At 58.1% G+C, this 17,244-nt stretch overlaps 2 protein-coding genes across 3 annotated transcripts in view; both read right to left on the bottom strand.

Moving 5' to 3' along the window:
• Window positions 1-406: 406 nt before the first annotated feature.
• CILP2 (cartilage intermediate layer protein 2) lies at window positions 407-10,918 on the bottom strand. The gene is given in 33 exon segments (XM_033082281.1): window positions 407-643; window positions 645-697; window positions 700-750; window positions 753-789; window positions 791-1,024; window positions 1,026-1,094; window positions 1,096-1,113; window positions 1,115-1,332; window positions 1,335-1,575; window positions 1,578-1,604; window positions 1,606-1,725; window positions 1,727-1,804; window positions 1,806-1,910; window positions 1,912-2,016; window positions 2,018-2,050; window positions 2,052-2,141; window positions 2,143-2,460; window positions 2,462-2,623; window positions 2,625-2,792; window positions 2,794-2,846; window positions 2,931-2,948; window positions 2,951-2,983; window positions 2,986-3,031; window positions 3,034-3,088; window positions 3,180-3,288; window positions 3,382-3,441; window positions 3,444-3,641; window positions 3,757-3,889; window positions 3,891-3,916; window positions 6,068-6,250; window positions 8,014-8,286; window positions 9,690-9,779; window positions 10,690-10,918. Coding segments are annotated over 33 exon segments (3,696 nt in total). The 5' UTR covers window positions 10,784-10,918; the 3' UTR covers window positions 407-445.
• A 3,476-nt stretch (window positions 10,919-14,394) lies between these two features.
• YJEFN3 (YjeF N-terminal domain containing 3) overlaps window positions 14,395-17,244 on the bottom strand; it is a 12,786-nt gene continuing 9,936 nt past the window's right edge. Inside the window, exons 5-7 of one of the 2 annotated variants that reach the window (XM_033082163.1) lie at window positions 16,415-16,568; window positions 14,957-15,154; window positions 14,395-14,780 (exon numbers count right to left, since the gene is read on the bottom strand). In XM_033082163.1, coding sequence (XP_032938054.1) covers window positions 14,958-15,154; window positions 16,415-16,568 — 351 coding nt within the window. In that variant the 3' untranslated portion in view covers window positions 14,395-14,780; window position 14,957. Of the gene's footprint in view, window positions 15,155-16,414; window positions 16,569-17,244 lie in introns of both variants that reach the window. The other variant, XM_033082162.1, reaches the window with a different exon arrangement.

The raw sequence follows: 17,244 nt of genomic DNA, 5'->3' as shown, positions 1-17,244 counted from the left end.
AAATAATGTACAAATCCGCCCAAATCTGCGCCGCCGCGGGTGGTGGGATGGCACCGGAGCCCGCTGAGGGTGGCACCGCGGGGAGGGATTTTATCCGCGTTATTTTTGGGGTTTCCACCCCTAAAAATCCAGTTTTTTGTAGGATTCAGGGATGAAATTCCACGCTGCCCCTTCCCCGGTTTGCCCCCACCCTTCTCTTTTTAAATTCCTTTTATTTCGATCCCCACCGCGGGCTGAGCACCAAGAGGATAGGCAGCGACAGCACCGGCAGGGGATGGCAGGACCCCCTCCCCACGTCCCCGCTGTCCCCCTGTCCCCTCCAGCTCCGCGTGTCCCCCCAATTCTTCGGGCGTTATAATATGAGCGCTGCAAAAAGCGACAAAAAAAATGAGAAAAACGGGGGGAGGCGCACAAAGCAGAGCCGGGGAGGGGACACGGAGGGGACTCAACGCTGTCCCCTCAGCCGGCCCGGTCTCCGCTGGGGGGTCCGGCGGGTGGGACCGGGGGCTCCGGAGGCGAAGTCCATCACATCGGGGGGAGCTCGGCGCAGCTCGGATCTCCCCATCTCCCTGCGGATCTCATCCAGCGCCTCTGCCGGAGCGTTCAGCAGGCGCTGGAAGAAACTCTCCCTGCCCACCGGGCGCTTCCTGGCAGCTGAAGGTGACGGCCGTGCCCTCTCCCGCTCTCATCTCCCTGGAAAACCATCCGAGGTGCCCGCGAAGCAGCGGCCGATGGCGATTTCCTTGGCAGCCGCGGGTTCTGGTCCGTCACGGTGTAGATTCCGTAGTTTGTGGCCCAGCGGGTCCAGCGGGGCCAGCATGGAGAAAGCTCCGGTGTGGTTGTTGTCAGCCAGAGGCGGGTGGCGACTCAGGTAATCCCTCAGTAGCCCGTTGATGGCCGTGCGGCGACAGCTGCCCTGCGGCACGATGGTCACCAGGGTTCTGTCCACCAGGCTCTGGTCGAAGAGCATCCCGCCGCACTTGAACTCCACGCAGGCTCCCGAGGTGTTGTCCAGCAGCGGGTCCCCGCACGCTCCGGCTGTCCCGCAGCCCGTAGAGCTGTCCCCGAGTGCGGGGGTGGCTCCCCCCGACGTTTGCGCGACCTCACCATGTATTTCCTGCGGCCCCTCCAGCTGCACCTTGATAAAACACGCTCTGAACTCCTGCGGGTTGGGCCACCACGCCAGGTAATCGCCGGTCCAGGAGGTGACATCGCTCTCCTTGAAGGGCACCACGTTGTACTCGTACTTATCCACCTCCACGCGGTAGAAGCGCAGGTGGTTGGCGCTCACCGGCGCCTCCTCGCACTCCCGCAGGCTCCGGTACGAATAGACGGCCCGTTATTCTCGTCCACGTTGTTGGGGTCGGGTTTGGCCACGTTGATCTGGAACGCCGTCTTCTTCAGCGCCGCGTCCTCATGGTCCGAGCGCCGATAGCCCAGCTTGCCCAGGTAGGGCTGGGCCACCCTACGGCGTTAGGGTTGAGCCTTGGGGCTGGAGGCCACGGCTTCCAGCTCCTCGCCACCAAGCGTGGCCGTCACCAGGGCCGTGTAGGCGTCGGGGCGCTGCCCATCGCAGAGAACGCGGGCAAACAGGCGCCGTTGGGGACCGGTGACCACACGCTGTCGAAAGCGGCCCCAAGCCCGCGGGTTGCTGGGGAAGCCGGGCTGCGGCTCCAGGTTGATGAGGCTGATCACCACCCCTTCCAGCTGCTCGTAGGGGTTGAACCTTCTCGTTGCTGTAAGCCCTGACCTTGACGAAGCAGCGGCGATCCTCGGGCACGTCCAGGTTGAAGAGGCGCCGCTCGCCGGATCTCCAGGTTGCCCACCAGGAATGTTCTCTCCTCCCTTTTCCTCCGGTTACCTCCGGCCGGCCGCAGCTCGCCCTCCTCCTCCCACAGGCCGCTCTCTCTCGGGGTTCAGGGACCACAGCTTCATCTTCTGCAGGTGCTCGGCCATCCACACCTGCCCCGCGTCCATCCTCACCTGCACCGGCCCCGCCTGCAGCTCCTCGCCGCTGTTCGCCTTCGCGGAAATCCACGGCGAACATCCTCGTAGGTGCGCAGGGGGACGATTTCCCCCTCGGCGTTGGCGAAGCTCAGGTCGCTGGATGCTGCGCTGGCCGTGGCCATGTCCCTGGGATACCACGAAGGTCACGCTGGCTTTGACGGTGCCGTTAAAAAACCTCCCCGGACGGGCGGTGTGAAAAACCCCGGCCGGCAGCAGCAGCTCCCCGACGGGCTCGCGGCCGCCGGACTCGCCCAGGGGGATGGCGTTGCTCCGGCCACCGTCCAGCTCCACCGGCTCCTTCTTGCGCATCATCTTCACCTCCTGGTACACGGCTCCTCCTCGCCCGGTCGAAGGCAGCACCTTGACCGTGGTCCACCAAGCGCTGCTTGGCCGTCCGCGAATGCGAACGACCAAACGCCGCGTGTCCGGCGGCACCTCGATGGTGAAGGAGCCCTTGGTAGCCGGTGAACCCCACTTTTCTCCCTCCGAGGAAGATGTGGCCGAAGCGCAGCGGCTCCCCGGTGTCGGCCGCCGTCACCCGGCCCTGCACCAGCACCCTGGGCTGGGCACAGGGCCCGCAGCCACACTCGGCCACCACCTTGATGGGCAGCACGGATTCCGCGGCACTGCACCTCGCGGAGCTCCATCCTCCGCACCCCGCAGCAGCGCCCCGACTCCTCCCCGCACCCGCTCGGGCTCTGCGGGGCCTCCCGGGCACGGCGAGGCCGGCAGCGCCCCACGTTGTAGTAGCGAGAGCCGCCTTCATCCTGCGGGCAATCGCTGGGGCAGCTCCACCAGGCTGGGCTCCGGCTCCGCCCTGCAGCTCTGCTGGCCCTGGGCTAGGGGGGCACGGAGGGGGTTGGCATTAGAGGGGACAGCGGGGGTCTGGTCACCCCGGGGGAGTCCCCGCGGTGCTCGCTCACCCAGCACGGTGAGCTGTGCGGCTCCGAGCGGATGGTGCCCGCCTCGGAGCTGGCTTGCAGTGGTAGGTGCCAGCCTGGTGCGGTGCCAGCCCCCGCAGAGCTCCAGGCGACCGCTGGTGCGCTGAGCTGGCCCCTCCAGCAGCGTGCCGTTGTGGTACCTGCGGGGACAACGCGACAACGCAGCTCAGGGTGTGGGGACACTGCCACCAGCACCGCCCAGTGCCAGCCCAGCCCGCTGCGCCACCTCACCAGAAATATTTTCGGGGCGCGGGGGTGCCCGAGGCTTTGCAGCAGAAGGTCACGGCTTGCACGGCCTCCCGCACCTTGGCCGCGGGGTGCAGCACCATGTAGGGCTTCTCTGAAAATGAGTGAAAAGGACAGCGAGCCCATGGGCAACCCCGCTTGCCCTGCCGGGGGTGACCCCCCCAAAATCCTCACCCCTCGTTCTCACCGAGCCGCCGCAGCCTCAGGTGCGCCACGGCCACTCCCGAGCCGTTGGTGGCGATCGGTGCAGCCCCGGGGCGAAGCCGTCGCGGTGGGCGCTGAGGTTGGCCGAGGGGCCAGCGCACAGCCCCGAGGCCGTGAATCGCCCCTGGGCATCGCTGCGGGCCAGCAGCACGTCGGGCTGGCCAGCCAGGTAAACGCGGGCACCGGGCAGGGCCACCCCGCTGGATGTCACCACGGTGCCATGCAGCGTGCGCCCGGGGCAACCTGCGGTGGGGAGGGGGCGAGCGGGGGGGCGCGGCTCAGAGCCCGTAGAGGGCAGAGAGGGGGGTTGGTGTCACCTGGGGGTGTCACCTGGGGGTGTCACCTTGGGGGGTGTTACCTGGGCAAGGTGACAAGGGGACATTTCTGGCTCTCGGTGGCGCGGCCGGGACACGGGGGTTCTTGGCGGTTCTGCAGCTGCGGCGCCGCGAGCGCGTCCCCGAGGTGCCGCAGGTGAGGGAACAGGGACCCCACAACGCCCCACTCGGTCCAGGTGGGCTCTGCGGGGACAGGGAGGTGGCAATCGGGTGTCACCAAAAGGAGGGACAGAGGGGGGTGGCACCAGGTGGCACCAGGTGGATCCGCCCTCCTGATGTTCTTGTAGGGGCTGAGATGGGGATTGGGGTCCCTGGAGAGAGCCCTGGCCTTTGTCACCTGTCACCACCCTTTGTCACCACCCCAGTGCCACCCCAGTGCCACACCCAGTGCCACCCCAGTGCCACCTCCAGCAACGACTCCATGGTCACCCCGTGTCCCCTCTCCAGCAGCCCCCAGGGCACAGGTGAGTGACACCGCGGGGTTTGGGGTCCTTACCTGCCAGCCCTCAGCTCACAGGTGAGTGTCACACACCTGGGCGGGGTTTGGGGTCCCTACCTGTGCTCAGGTGAGTGTCACCACTGGGTTTGGGGGTCCCTACCTGCACACAGGTGAGTGTCACCAGTGGGGTTTATGTGTCCCTACCTGCGCACAGGTGAGTGTCACACACCTGGGCAGGTGTTTATCTGTCCCTACCTGCACAAGGTGAGTGTCACGTACCTGGGCAGGGTTGGGGGTCCCTACCTGTGCACAGGTGAGTGTCACCATGGGGTTTAGCTGTCCCTACCTGCGCACAGGTGAGTGTCACACACCTGGGCAGGGTTTATCTGTCCCTACCTGTGCTCAGGTGAGTGTCACGTACCTGGGCAGGGTTTGGGGGTCCCTACCTGCCGTCCCCGGGCACAGGTGAAATGTCACCATGGGGTTTTGGAGTCCCTACCTGCCCACAGGTGAGTGTCACATACCTGGGCGGGTGGGGTTTTGGGGGTCCCTACCTGCACACAGGTGAGTGTCATGTACCTGGGCAGGGTTTTGGGGGTCCCTACCTGCACAAGGTGAGTGTCACCATGGGGTTTATCTGTCCCTACCTGTGCACAGGTGAGTGTCACCATGGAGTTTTGGAGTCCCTACCTGCACAAGGTGAGTGTCACGTACCTGGGCAGGGTTTGGGGTCCCTACCTGTGCTCAGGTGAGTGTCACACACCTGGGGCAGTGCTTTATCTGTCCCTACCTGTGCTCAGGTGAGTGTCACACACCTGGGCAGGGTTTATCTGTCCCTACCTGTGCTCAGGTGAATGTCATGTACCTGGGCGGGGCTTGGGGGTCCCTACCTGCCATCGCCCCGGGTAAGGTGAGTGTCACCATTGGGGTTTACCTGTCCCTACCTGTGCACAGATGAGTGTCATCATGGAGTTTTGGTAGTCCCTACCTGCACACAGGTGTATGTGACATGACCTGGCAGTGTTTATCTGTCCCTACCTGTGCTCAGGTGTGTGTGACATACCTGGGCGGGGTTGGGGGTCCCTACCTGCACACAGGTGAGTGTCACACACCTGGGCGGGGTTTGGGGGTCCCTACCTGTGCACAGGTGAGTGTCACCATGGGGTTTATCTGTCCCTACCTACACACAGGTGAGTGTCACCATGGGGTTTTGGAGTCCCTACCTGCCCACAGGTGAGTGTCACGTACCTGGGGCACGGTTTGGGGGTCCCTACTTGCACACAGGTGAGTGTCACACACCTGGGCAGTGGTTTATCTGTCCCTACCTGCCCACAGGTGTGTGTCACACACCTGGGCAGGGTTTGGGGGTCCCTACCTGTGCACAGGTGAATGTCACCGTGGGGTTTATCTGTCCCTACCTGTGCACAGGTGTTTGTCACGTATCTGGGCAGGGTTTGGGGGTCCCTACCTGCGCACAGGTGAGTGTCCACACACCTGGGCAGGGTTTATCTGTCCCTACCTGCGCACAGGTGAGGTGTCACACACCTGGGCAGTGTTTATCTGTCCCTACCTGCCCACAGGTGAGTGTCACGTACCTGGGCAGTGTTTATCTGTCCCTACCTGCCCACAGGTGTTTGTCACGTACCTGGGCAAGGTTTGGAGGTCCCTACCTGTGCTCAGGTGAGTGTCACGTACCTGGGCACGGTTTGGGGGTCCCTACCTGTGCTCAGGTGAATGTCATGTACCTGGGCAGGGTTTGGGGGTCCCTACCTGCCCACAGGTGAGTGTCACGTACCTGGGCAGGGTTTGGGGGTCCCTACCTGCCCACAGGTGAGTGTCACGTACCTGGGCAGTGTTTATCTGTCCCTACCCGCATACAGGTGAGTGTCACGTACCTGGGCAGGGCCCGGCGCTGCAGCCCCGCCGCTCGGTGGCCTTGCCCCGGCAGCGCAGCTCCTTGAGCGGGGCGGGTTCGCGGGCGCTGCGGCAGCGCCGGGAGCGGCTCTGAGTGCCCCGGGTGCCGCAGGCGCTGCGCGAGCAGGGGCTCCAGGCAGACCAGTGCGACCAGTAAACGTGCCCTGTGGGATACTGGGGTGACTGGGAGCCGGCAGGAGAGGGGTGAAAAGGGGGGCGGTGCAGCCCCATCCCCACAGGCTGCGCCACAGGTGGGATACAGGTAAGGTACAGGTGACATACAGGTGTGATACAGGTAAGACAGAGGGGGGTACGGGTGTGATACAGGTGTGACATAGGTGGGACACAGGTGAGACACAGGTGAGACACAGGTGGGACACAGGTGAGACACAGGTGACACAGGTGTGATACAGGTGGGATACAGGTGTGATACAGGTGTGATACAGGTGATATACAGGTGAGATAAAGGTGAGATACAGGTGTGACACAGGTGAGACACAGGTAGGACACAGGTGGGGCACAGGTAGGACACAGGTGTGATACAGGTGTGATACAGGTGATATACAGGTGAGATACAGGTGAGATACAGGTAGGACACAGGTAGGACACAGGTGGGACACAGGTAGGACACAGGTGAGAACACAGGTGAGACACAGGTAGGACACAGGTGTTCCCAAGTGTGCCAGGGTGGGACACCGCTGTTCCCAGTATAACCCCAGCAAGCCTTCAGCCGCCGCCAGGTGGCCCCCAGGTAGCCCAAGTACCCCAGGTAACCCAGATACCCCTCGGTGCCCAGGTAGCCCAGGTACCCCAAGTACCTCAGGTATCCCAGGTAGCCCAGGTAGCCCACGAGCCCAGATACCCCTCAGGTAGCCCAGATACCCCAGGTAGCCCAGGTAGCCCCATGTGTCCCAAGTACCCCAGATACCCCTCGGTGCCCAGGTAGCCCAGATACCCCTCAGGTAGCCCAGGTGCCCCAGGTACCCCAAGTACCCCAGGTAGCCCATGTACCCAGATATCCCAGATACCCCTCAGGTACCCCCCGGTGGCCAGGTAGCCCAGGTAACCCAGGTATCCCAGATACCCCTCAGGTAACCCAGATACCCTCTCAGGTACCCCAGGTGTCCCAAGTACCCCAGGTATCCTCCTATGCCCAGGTAGCCCAGGTAGCCCATACACCCCTCAGGTAGCCCATACACCCCTCAGGTAGCCCAGGTGACCCCGGTGCTCACCCAGCGGGCACAGGAAGCGCACGTGGTAGTTGGCACAGGCTGTACCTGGGGGGTGCTCGCAGGGCAGGTACCCCAAGTACCCCAGGTACCCCAGATAACCCAGGTAGCCCAGGTAGCCCAGGTACCCCTCAGGTAGCCCAGATACCCCTCAGGTGTCCCAGGTAACCCAGGTGTCCCAGACACCCCAGGTACACTCTGGTACCCAGGTACCTCAGGTGTCCCAAGTACCCCAGATACCCCTCGGTGCCCAGGTAGCCCAGATACCCCTCAGGTAGCCCTGGTGTCCCAGGCAGCCCAGGTAACCCACGTTGCCCAGGTAGCCCTGATACCACAGGTGTCCCAGGTACCCCAGGTAGCCCAGATACCCCTCAGGTAGCCCAGGTGTCCCAGGTACCCTAGATACCCCAGGTACCCCAAGCACCCCAGGTAGCCCAGGTAACCCAGATACCCCTCAGGTAGCCCAGGTACCCCAAGTACCCCAGACAGCCCAGGTAGCCCATACACCCCTCAGGTAGCCCATACACCCCTCAGCTAGCCCCGGTGCTCACCCAGCGGGCACAGGAAGCGCACGTGGTAGTTGGCACAGGCCGTACCCGGGGGCTGTTCTCGGTGCCCCCCACGTGTCCCAGGTAGCCCATACACCCCTCAGGTAGCCCATACCCCCCTCAGGTAGCCCAGGTGTCCCCGGTGCTCACCCAGCGGGCACAAGAACCGCACGTGGTAGTTGGCACAGGCCGTGCCCGGGGGCTGCTCCCGGTGCAGGCAGCGGAAGCCGCGCTTGGGGCTCGCATGAACCACCTGGCCCAGAGCCTCGGGCAGCCGCCAGTCCGTGCTGCGAGCCTCGATCGCCACCGGGCGAGCGCACACCCGCGAGCCGTAGTAGAAGCGGATGGCGGCCAAGCTCTCGTGGTCACCGTCACCTCCGGGGTGGTCGATGTTGAACCAGGAGGTCCAGGCGGCGCCTTGGCCTGGGGGACACGGGGAGGGGGGGAGGGGACGGGGAGGGGACAGGGAGGGGACAGGGAGGGGACAGGGACAGAGTGAGGAGGGGATGGGGAGGGGACAGGAACAGTGTGGGGAGGGGACAGGGAAAGGTGGGGAGGGGACAGGGAGGGGACAGGGACAGAGTGGGGAGGGGATGGGGACAGAGTGGGGAGGGGACAGAGAGGGGACAGTGTGGGGATGGAGTGGGGACAGGGAGGGGACAGAGAGGGGACAGGGGGAGGTGGGGAGGGGACAGGGAGGGGATGGGATGGGGACAGGGAGGGGACAAGGAGGGGACAATGAGGGGATGGGGAGGGGACAGGTAGAGGTGGGAAGGGGACAGAGAAGGGATGGGGAGGGACAGGGACAGAGTGGGGAGGGGGTGGGGACAGGGACAGTGTGGGAATGGGGACAGGGAAGGGACAGGGAGGCGACAAGGTGGGGACAGTGAGGCGGCAGAATGGGAACAGTGAGGGGGCAATGAGGGGATGGGGAGGGGACGGAAGGGACAGGGAGGGGACAGTGAGGGGGACAGTGAGGGGACAGGGACAGTGTAGGAATGGGGACAAGGAGGGGACAGTGAGGGGGCAGAGTGGGGACAGTGAGGGGACAGGGAGAGGTGGGGAGGGGACAGTGAGGGGGCGGGGCGGGGACAGGGAAGGGACAGGGAGGGGACGAGGAGGGGACAGTGAGGCGGCAGAGTCGGGACAGTGAGGGGACAATGAGGGGATGGGGTGGGGACAGGGAAGGGACAGTGAGGGGGCAGTGAGGGGACAGGTACAGTGAGGGGACAAGGACAGTGTAGGGATGGGGACAGGAAGGGGACAGTGAGGGGACAGAGTGGGGATGGAGTGGGGACAGGAACAGTGAGGGGAGAAGGACAGAGCGGTCAAGGGATGAGGACAGGGAGGGGACAGTGAGGGGACAATGAGGGGATGGGGTGGGGACAGGGAAGGGACAGGGAGGGGACAGTGAGGGGACAGGGACAGTGAGGGGACAGAGTGGGGACAGGAATGGGGACAGGAACAGTGTGGGGATGGGGACAGTGAGGGGACAGTGAGGGGATAATGTGGGGACAGTGTGGGGATGGTTTGGGGACAGTGTGGGGACAGCAAGGGGAAGGGGACAATGTGGGGACAGGGACAAATGTGGGGACAGTGTGGCGATGGTTTGAGGACAGTGTGGGGACACGGAGGGCACACGCAGTGTCACCACTGAGGGTCACTCGGCTGGGAATTGTCCCTGCATCAATGGCATGCTCAGGGTGGTCACCGCTGAGGGTCACAGCGGGTGGCACAGGGTGGCACCGCCCCTGGAGCCGGGGGAATGTCACAGTGGGGTCCCACAGGGGTGGCACAGGGTGGCACTGGGGACACGGTGACCATACCTGCCGTGCCCAGGTCCAGCTCCTCCAGGTCCCCCGAGGCTTTCTGGGGTTTCCCGGCCTTGCCCGGCTCCGATTCGTTCTCCAGCGGCTCTGGGGGACACCGAGGTGGCACTGCCACATCCCCGGGGTCCCTCCCCTGCCCTGAGCCCCCAGTCCTGGGGACACCGAGGTGGCACTGCCACATCGCCGGGGTCCCTCCCCCACTCTGAGCCCCCCCAATCCCAGGGGACAGGATGTGCAATGTCCCCAAGGCCAGGCTGGCACTGTCACCGAGGGTGGGAGGTGGTGGCCTGGTAGCCAGGGGTGGCACAGGGGTGGCACAGGGGGGTGGCCGAGGCTTGAGCCCATCCCTGTCCCTGTCCCATCCCTGTCCCTGTCCCGTCCCTGTCCCTGTCGCTGTCGCTGTCCCATCCCTGTCCCTGTCCCTGTCCCTGTCCCATCGCTGTCCCTGTCCCTGTCCCATCCCTGTCCCTGTCCCTGTCCCATCCCTGTCCCTGTCCCTGTCCCTGTCCCTGTCCCATCGCTGTCCCTGTCCCTGTCCCATCCCTGTCCCTGTCCCTGTCCCTGTCCCATCCCTGTCCCATCCCTGTCCCTGTCCCTGTCCCTGTCCCTGTCCCATCCCTGTCCCTGTCCCTGTCCCATCCCTGTCCTGTCCCCATCCCTGTCCCATCCCTGTCCCCATCCCTGTCCCCATCCCTGTCCCATCCCTGTCCCTGTCCCTGTCCCTGTCCCTGTCCCTGTCCCCATCCCTGTCCCATCCGTGTCCCCATTTCTCTCCCATCCCTCTCCCTCCACCACATCGATCCTAACCAGGACAAAATTCCCCAAATTCCCCCCCTCCCCCTCAGCAGGTGCCATCTGTCCCACCCCCCCCGATGCCACCACCGGGTGCCACCACCGGATGCCACCACCCCCTAAAAAAACCCCAAAAAAACCCCCAAAAACCCCCCAAAAAACCCCAAAAAAACAATAAAAAATAAAAAAAAATTCCAATTTTTACCATCAAATCGCGGCTCCCCCAGCTGCACCAACACCGCCAGCTGTGCCAGCAGCGCCAGCTGTGCCAGCTGTGCCAGCTGTGCCAGCTGTGCCATGGCTGCTCCGGGTGGCGACTGCTCCGAGGCGGAGCTGGCCCCGCTTTTATAGCGCCAGGGTTCGGCCCTGGAGCCGAGTCAGGACGGGAGCGCTGCCCGCGGCTCCGGCCCCGCCGAGCTTTTGTTTTTGTTCGGCTGCTAAAATTGGAGGAGCTCGGGAATGCGGAGGGGAGGGAGGGAAAAAATGAAAAAAAATAAAAATATAATAGGGGAAGGGAGTGGGGATGAAATTTTGGAAATGGGTTGGGGTAATGTGGGAAAAAAAATTAAAATGTGTTTGAAAAATGTGGGGGGGAAATAAATTAAAAAGGGGAAAGAAAATAGAAATGAAATTTAGAAATGGGTTGGGAAAATGGGGGGGAAAAATTAAGATTAAATTTTAAAATGGGTTGAAAAATGGAGGGGGTAGAAATGAAATTTTAAGATGTATTGGAAAAACGTGGGGGGAAAATAAAAATGTGTTTGAAAAATGTGGGGGGAAAATTAAAATTAAATTTAGAAATGGGGGGAAATGTGGGGGGGAAATGGAAATGAAATTTGGAAATGGGTTGGGGAAATGTGGGAAAAAAAAATTAAAATGTGTTTGAAAAATGTGGGGGGAAAATTAAAATGAAATTTAGAAATGGGTTGGAAATGTGGGGGGGTAATGGAAATGAAATTTAGAAATGGGTTGAAAAATGGGAGGGGAAATTAAAATGAAATTTAGAAATGGGTTGGGAAAATGGGGGGGAAATGGAAATTAAATTTTAAAATGGGTTGGGGGATGTGGGAGAAAAAAAATTAAAATGTGTTTGAAAAATGTGGAGGGGAAATTAAAATTAAATTTTAAAACGGGTTGAAAAATGAGGGGGGGAAATAGAAATGAAATTTGGAAATGGGTTGGAAAAATGTGGGGAAAAATTAAAATGGGGAAAGAAAATAGAAATGAAATTTAGAAATGGGTTGGGGAAATGGTGGGGGGAATGGGAATGAAATTTGGAAATGGGTTGGGGGGAATGTGGGAAAAAAAAAATTAAAATGTGTTTGGAAAATGTGGGGGGAAAAATCAAAACGGGGGAAGGAAATGGAAATGAAATTTTGAAATGGGTTGGGGAAATGGGGGAGGAAAATTAAAATGTGTTTGAAAAATGGGGGGGGGAATTAAAATTAAATTTTAAAATGGGTTGGAAATGTGGGGGGGAAAATGGAAATGAAATTTTGAAATGGGTTGGAAAATGTGGGGGGAAAAACTAAAATGGGGAAAGAAAACAGAAATGAAATTTAGAAATGGGTTGGGAAAATGGGGGGGAAAATAGAAATAAAATTTTAAAATGGGTTGGAAAACTGTGGGGGGAAAAATGGGGAAAGAAAATAGAAATGGAATTTAGAAATGGCTAAGAAATGTGGGGGGAAAAATTAAAATGAAATTTTAAAATGGGTTGGGGAAATGGGCGAGGAAATGGAAATGAAATTTTGAAGTGGGTTGGGAAAATGTGGAGGAAAAAAATGGGGAAAGAAAATAGAAATGAAAATTTAGAAATGGGTTGAAAATGTGGGGGGAAAAATTAAAATGAAATTAGAAATGGGTTGGGGAAATGGGGGGGAAATAGAAATGAAATTTTGAAATGGGTTGGAAAATGGTGGGGGGGAAATGGAAATGAAATTTAGAAATGGGTTGGGAAATGTGGGGGAAAAATTAAAATGTGTTGAATAAAATGTGGGAAAAAATAAAAGTGAAATTTAAAAACGCGTTGAAAAAATGGGGAAAAAAATAAAAATTAAATTTAAAAATGTGTTGAAAAAATGTGGGGAAAAAATGTATTGAGTAAAAGAAAAAATAATAAAAATTAAAAATATATTGAAAAAATATGGGAAAAGGGGAAAGAAAGAGATTAAAAAATGTATTGAAAAAATATGGGGAAAAAATTAACTGGGAACTGGGAGGAACTGGAATGGACTGGGAGGGACTGGGATGGACTGGGAGGGACTGGGATTGACTGGGATGGACTGGGATGAGCGAGGAGCCCCCATTGCAACCAAATCCCAAAACATCCCAAAAGCTCCCAAATCCCAAATCCACCCCCAAATTCCCTCCTGTCCCAAACCCATCCCCAAAATTTGGGAATTCGCCCTCCAGAGGGGCACTGGGATAAACTGGGATAAACTGGGATGGACTGGGATGGACTGGGATAAACTGGGATGAACTGGGAGGAACTGGGATAAACTGGGATGAGCGAGCAGTCCCCGACCAAACATCCCAAAACTCTCCCTGTCCCAAATCCACCCAAAATTCCCTCTTGTCCCAAACCCACCCCCAAAATTTGGGAACTTGCTCAGATTTGGGGGAACTGGGAGGGACTGGAATGGACTGGGATAAACTGGGAGGGACTGGGAGGGACTGGGGAGGATTTGGGATGAACAAGGAGCCCCAACTGCAGCCAAATCCGAAAATGTTCCAAAAATGTCCCAAATCCCAAACCCGTACTCTTGTCCCAAACCCACCCCCAAAATTTGGGAACTCGTTCAGTTTTGGGGGAACTGGGATAAACTGGGAGGCACTGGGATAAACTGGGAGGGACTGGGAGGGACAGGGGAGGATTTGGGATGAACGAGGAGCCCCGGCTGGGCGGAAATCCCGGCGCATTCCCGACATTCCGGCGGCTGTGGGGCCCCAGGGGTGGATTTGGGGTCATGGGGGGATTGGGGTCATGGAGGGGATTGGGGTCAGAGAGGGGATTGGGGTCATGGGGGGGATTGGGGTCACAGAATGGCATTGGGGTCATGGGGGGGGATTGGGGTCAGAGAGGGGATTGGGGTCACAAAATGGGATTGGGGTCATGGAGGGGGATTGGGGTCACCAATGCTGGATTTGGGGTCACGAGGTCACCAGGGCTGTATTTGGGGTCATGGGGTCACCAATGCTGGGTTTGGGGTCACCAGAGCTGGATTTGGGGTCACAGGGTCACCAGGTCTGGGTTTGGGGTCAGGATGTCACCAATACTGTGTTTGGGGTCACCAGAGCTGGATTTGGGGTCAGGACGTCACCAATGCTGTGTTTGGGGTCACCAGAGCTGGATTTGGGGTCACAGGGTCACCAGCTCTGGGTTTGGGGTCACAGAACCATCAGTGTTTTATTTGGGGTCACGAGGCCACCACTGCTTTATTTCAGGTGTCACCACTGCTTTATTTTGGGGTCCCCGGGCCGTTTTTGGTGTCCCAGAGATGTTTTTTGGGTTCCCAGGTCAGTTTTTGGGGTCACAAGGCTGTATTTGGATATTTTTTGGGGGTCCCAGGGCTGTATTTGGGGTCCCAGGGCTGTATTTGGGGTTTTTTGGGGGGTCACAGGGCCATTTTTGGGGTCCTAGGGATGTTTTTTGAGGTCACAGGGCGGTATTTGGGGTCCCAGGACTGTATTTGAATATTTTTTGGGGTCCCAGAGATGTTTTTGGGGTCCCAGGGATGTTTTTGAGGATTTTTTTGGGTCTCAGGGCCGTTTTTGAGGTCCCAGGGCTGTATTTGGGGTCACAAGGCTGTATTTGGATATTTTTTTGGGGGTCCCAGGGCCGTTTTTAGGGTCCCAGGGATGTTTTTTTGGGGTCCCAGGGCTGTATTTGGATATTTTTTGGGGTCCCAGGGATGTTTTTTGGGGTCACTGTGCCATTTTTGGGGTCCCAGGGCTGTATTTGGGGTCCCAGGGCCATTTCTGGGGTCACAGGGATGTTTTTGGTGTCCCAGAGATGTTTTTTGGGGTCCCAGGGATGTTTTTTGGGGTCACTGTGCCGTTTTTGGGGTCGCAGTGCCATTTTTGTGGTCCCAAGGATGTTTTTTGGTGTCCCAGGGATGTTTTTTGAGGATTTTTTGGGGTGCCAAGGATGTTTTTGGTGTCCCAGGGATGTTGTTTGGGGTCACAGTGCCATTTTTGGGGTCCCAGGGCTGTATCTGAGGATTTTTTTGGGGTCCCAGGGATGTTGTTTGGGGTCACAGTGCCATTTTTGGTGTCCCAGGGATGTTGTTTGGGGTCACAGTGCCATTTTTGTGGTCCCAAGGATGTTTTTTGGTGTCCCAGGGATGTTTTTTGGGGGTCCCAGGGATGTTTTTTGGGGATTTTTTGGGGTGCCAAGGATGTTTTTGGTGTCCCAGGGATGTTGTTTGGGGTCACAGTGCCATTTTTGGGGTCCCAGAGATGTTTTTGGGGTCACAGTGCCACCACGCAGTCGCTGCCCGGGTACTCGGCCCCGATCCCGAATTTTCTCCGCAGCTCCTCGGGCACGAAGCGCCCGGCCAGGAAATGTCGCCGTCCCTGGAAGCGCCGTGTCACCTCCTTGGGGGCGGCCAGCGACACCAGCACGGCCGGGCTGATGTCACCTGTGCCACCCGCGCCGGGGGTCCAGCCTGGGGACAGCGACAGCGTCAGGGGACAGCGGGGACAGGGACAGGGACAGGGACAGGGACAGGGACAGCGACAGGGACAGGGACAAGGACAGGGACAATGACAGGGACAATGACAGGGACAATGACAGGGACAGGGACAGGGACAGCGACAGGGACAAGGACAGGGACAATGACAGGGACAATGACAGGGACAGGGACAGGGACAGCGACAGGGACAGGGACAGGGACAGCGGGGACAGGGACAGGGACAGGGACAGGGACTGATGTCACCTGTGCCACCCCCGCCCTCTGCCCAGCCTGGGGACAGCGACAGTTTCAGGGGACAGTGGGGACCAGGACAGCATCAGAGGGACATCAGGGGACAGCGAGGACACAGCCCAACCTGTGGGGACAGGGACAGGGGACAGCAGGGGGACACAGACAGGGCTCAGGGAGGACACAGGGAGGTGAACAGAGGTGACACAGGGTGGGTACAGGGAGGTGACACAGGGAGGTGACAAAGGGACGGCACAGGAGTGGCACAGAGGGACGCAGGGGGGTGACACAGGAGTGGCACAGAGGGACGCAGGGGGGTGACACAGGAGTGGCACAGAGGTGGCACAGGAGGACACAGAGAGGTCACAGAGAGGACACAGAGGTGACACAGAGGTGACACAGAGGTGACACAAAGGTGACGCAGAGGTGACACAGGGGTGGCACAGGGGGTGGCACCGCCCCTGTCCCCGCCTTTGTCCCCTGCAGCGCTGCCCGGCAGGGGGAGGTGACACTGCCGGGGCGGGGAGGGGACACGGGTGATGACAAAGCCAGACCCGCGGCTGCTGGGGAGTGACACAGCTGGCAGGGACACATCTGGCAGGGACACAGCTGGCAGGGTCACATCTGGCAGGGTCACAGCTGGCAGGGACACATCTGGCAGGGTCACATCTGGCAGGGTCACATCTGGCAGGGTCACAGCTGGCAGGGTCACAGCTGGCAGGGACACAGCTGGCAGGGTCACAGCTGGCAGGGTCACAGCTGGCAGGGACACATCTGGCCGCCACATCTGGCCATGACGTCATGTCTCGGGCCGGGCACTTTGTTATTTCCCGTGGATGCCCCAAAACCGCCGGGACCCTCGCGGGGGGGGCGGGGATGTCCCCACCCTGCCAGGGTCACCTCGGGGATGTCCCCACTCTCACAGGGACACCTCGGGGTGACATCGGGGTGGGGAGGGGACACCGGGGTGACACCGAGGTGACACCGAGGGGACACGGGCAGCACCTGAGGGGACATCCAGGCTGACGATGGGGATGCGGATGTGGCGCAGGGTGGCCAGGATGGCCGCGCACGGCTCTGTCCCCTCTGTCCCCTCTGTCCCCTCGGGCCCCAGCACCGCGTCCACCACGGCGTTGTACGCGTCGTTGATGAGCTGCACCTGCGGGTGACAGCGACAGCGACAGCGACACTCGGGGGGTGGCCCCGTGTCACAGACAATAAAAGAAAAATAAAAAATCCCAAATAAATAAATAAATAAATAAATAAATAAATAAATAAATAAATAAATAAATAAATATTTAAAAATAGAATTAAAAATTAAAAATTAAAAGTTAAAAATTAAAAATTTAATATTAAAGTTAAATATTAAATATTAAATATTTTTAAAATTAAAATAAAAAATAATGAAAAAAGAAAGAAGAAAAAAGAAGAAAGAAGAAAGAAGAAAAAAGAAGAAAGAAGAAAGAAGAAAAAAGAAGAAAGAAGAAAAAAAGAAGAAAACAAAAAATAAAAAATAAAAAAATAAAAAAAGAAAAAAGAAAAAAATAAAAATAAAAAAGAGGAAAGAAAGAAGAAAAAAGAAGAAAGAAAAAAGAAGAAAGAAGAAAAAAGAAGAAAAAAAAAAAGAAAAAAGAAAAAAGAAAAAAGAAAAAAGAAAAAAGAAGAAATAAGAAGAAAAAAAGAAAAAAGAAGAAAAGAAAAAAAAAGAAAAAAGACAAAATAAAAAAGAGAAAAAAAGAAGAAAAAAGAAAGAATAAAAAAGAAAGAATAAAAAAGAAAAAATAAAAAATAAAGAAGAAAGAAGAAAGACGAAAGAAGAAAGAAGAAAGAAGAAA

Source organism: Catharus ustulatus, chromosome 29 (assembly GCF_009819885.2).
Source record: "Catharus ustulatus isolate bCatUst1 chromosome 29, bCatUst1.pri.v2, whole genome shotgun sequence".
Lineage (NCBI taxonomy): Eukaryota > Metazoa > Chordata > Aves > Passeriformes > Turdidae > Catharus > Catharus ustulatus.
The sequence above is the reverse complement of the archived record's forward strand: the minus strand, read 5'-3'. Positions and strand labels throughout refer to the sequence as shown.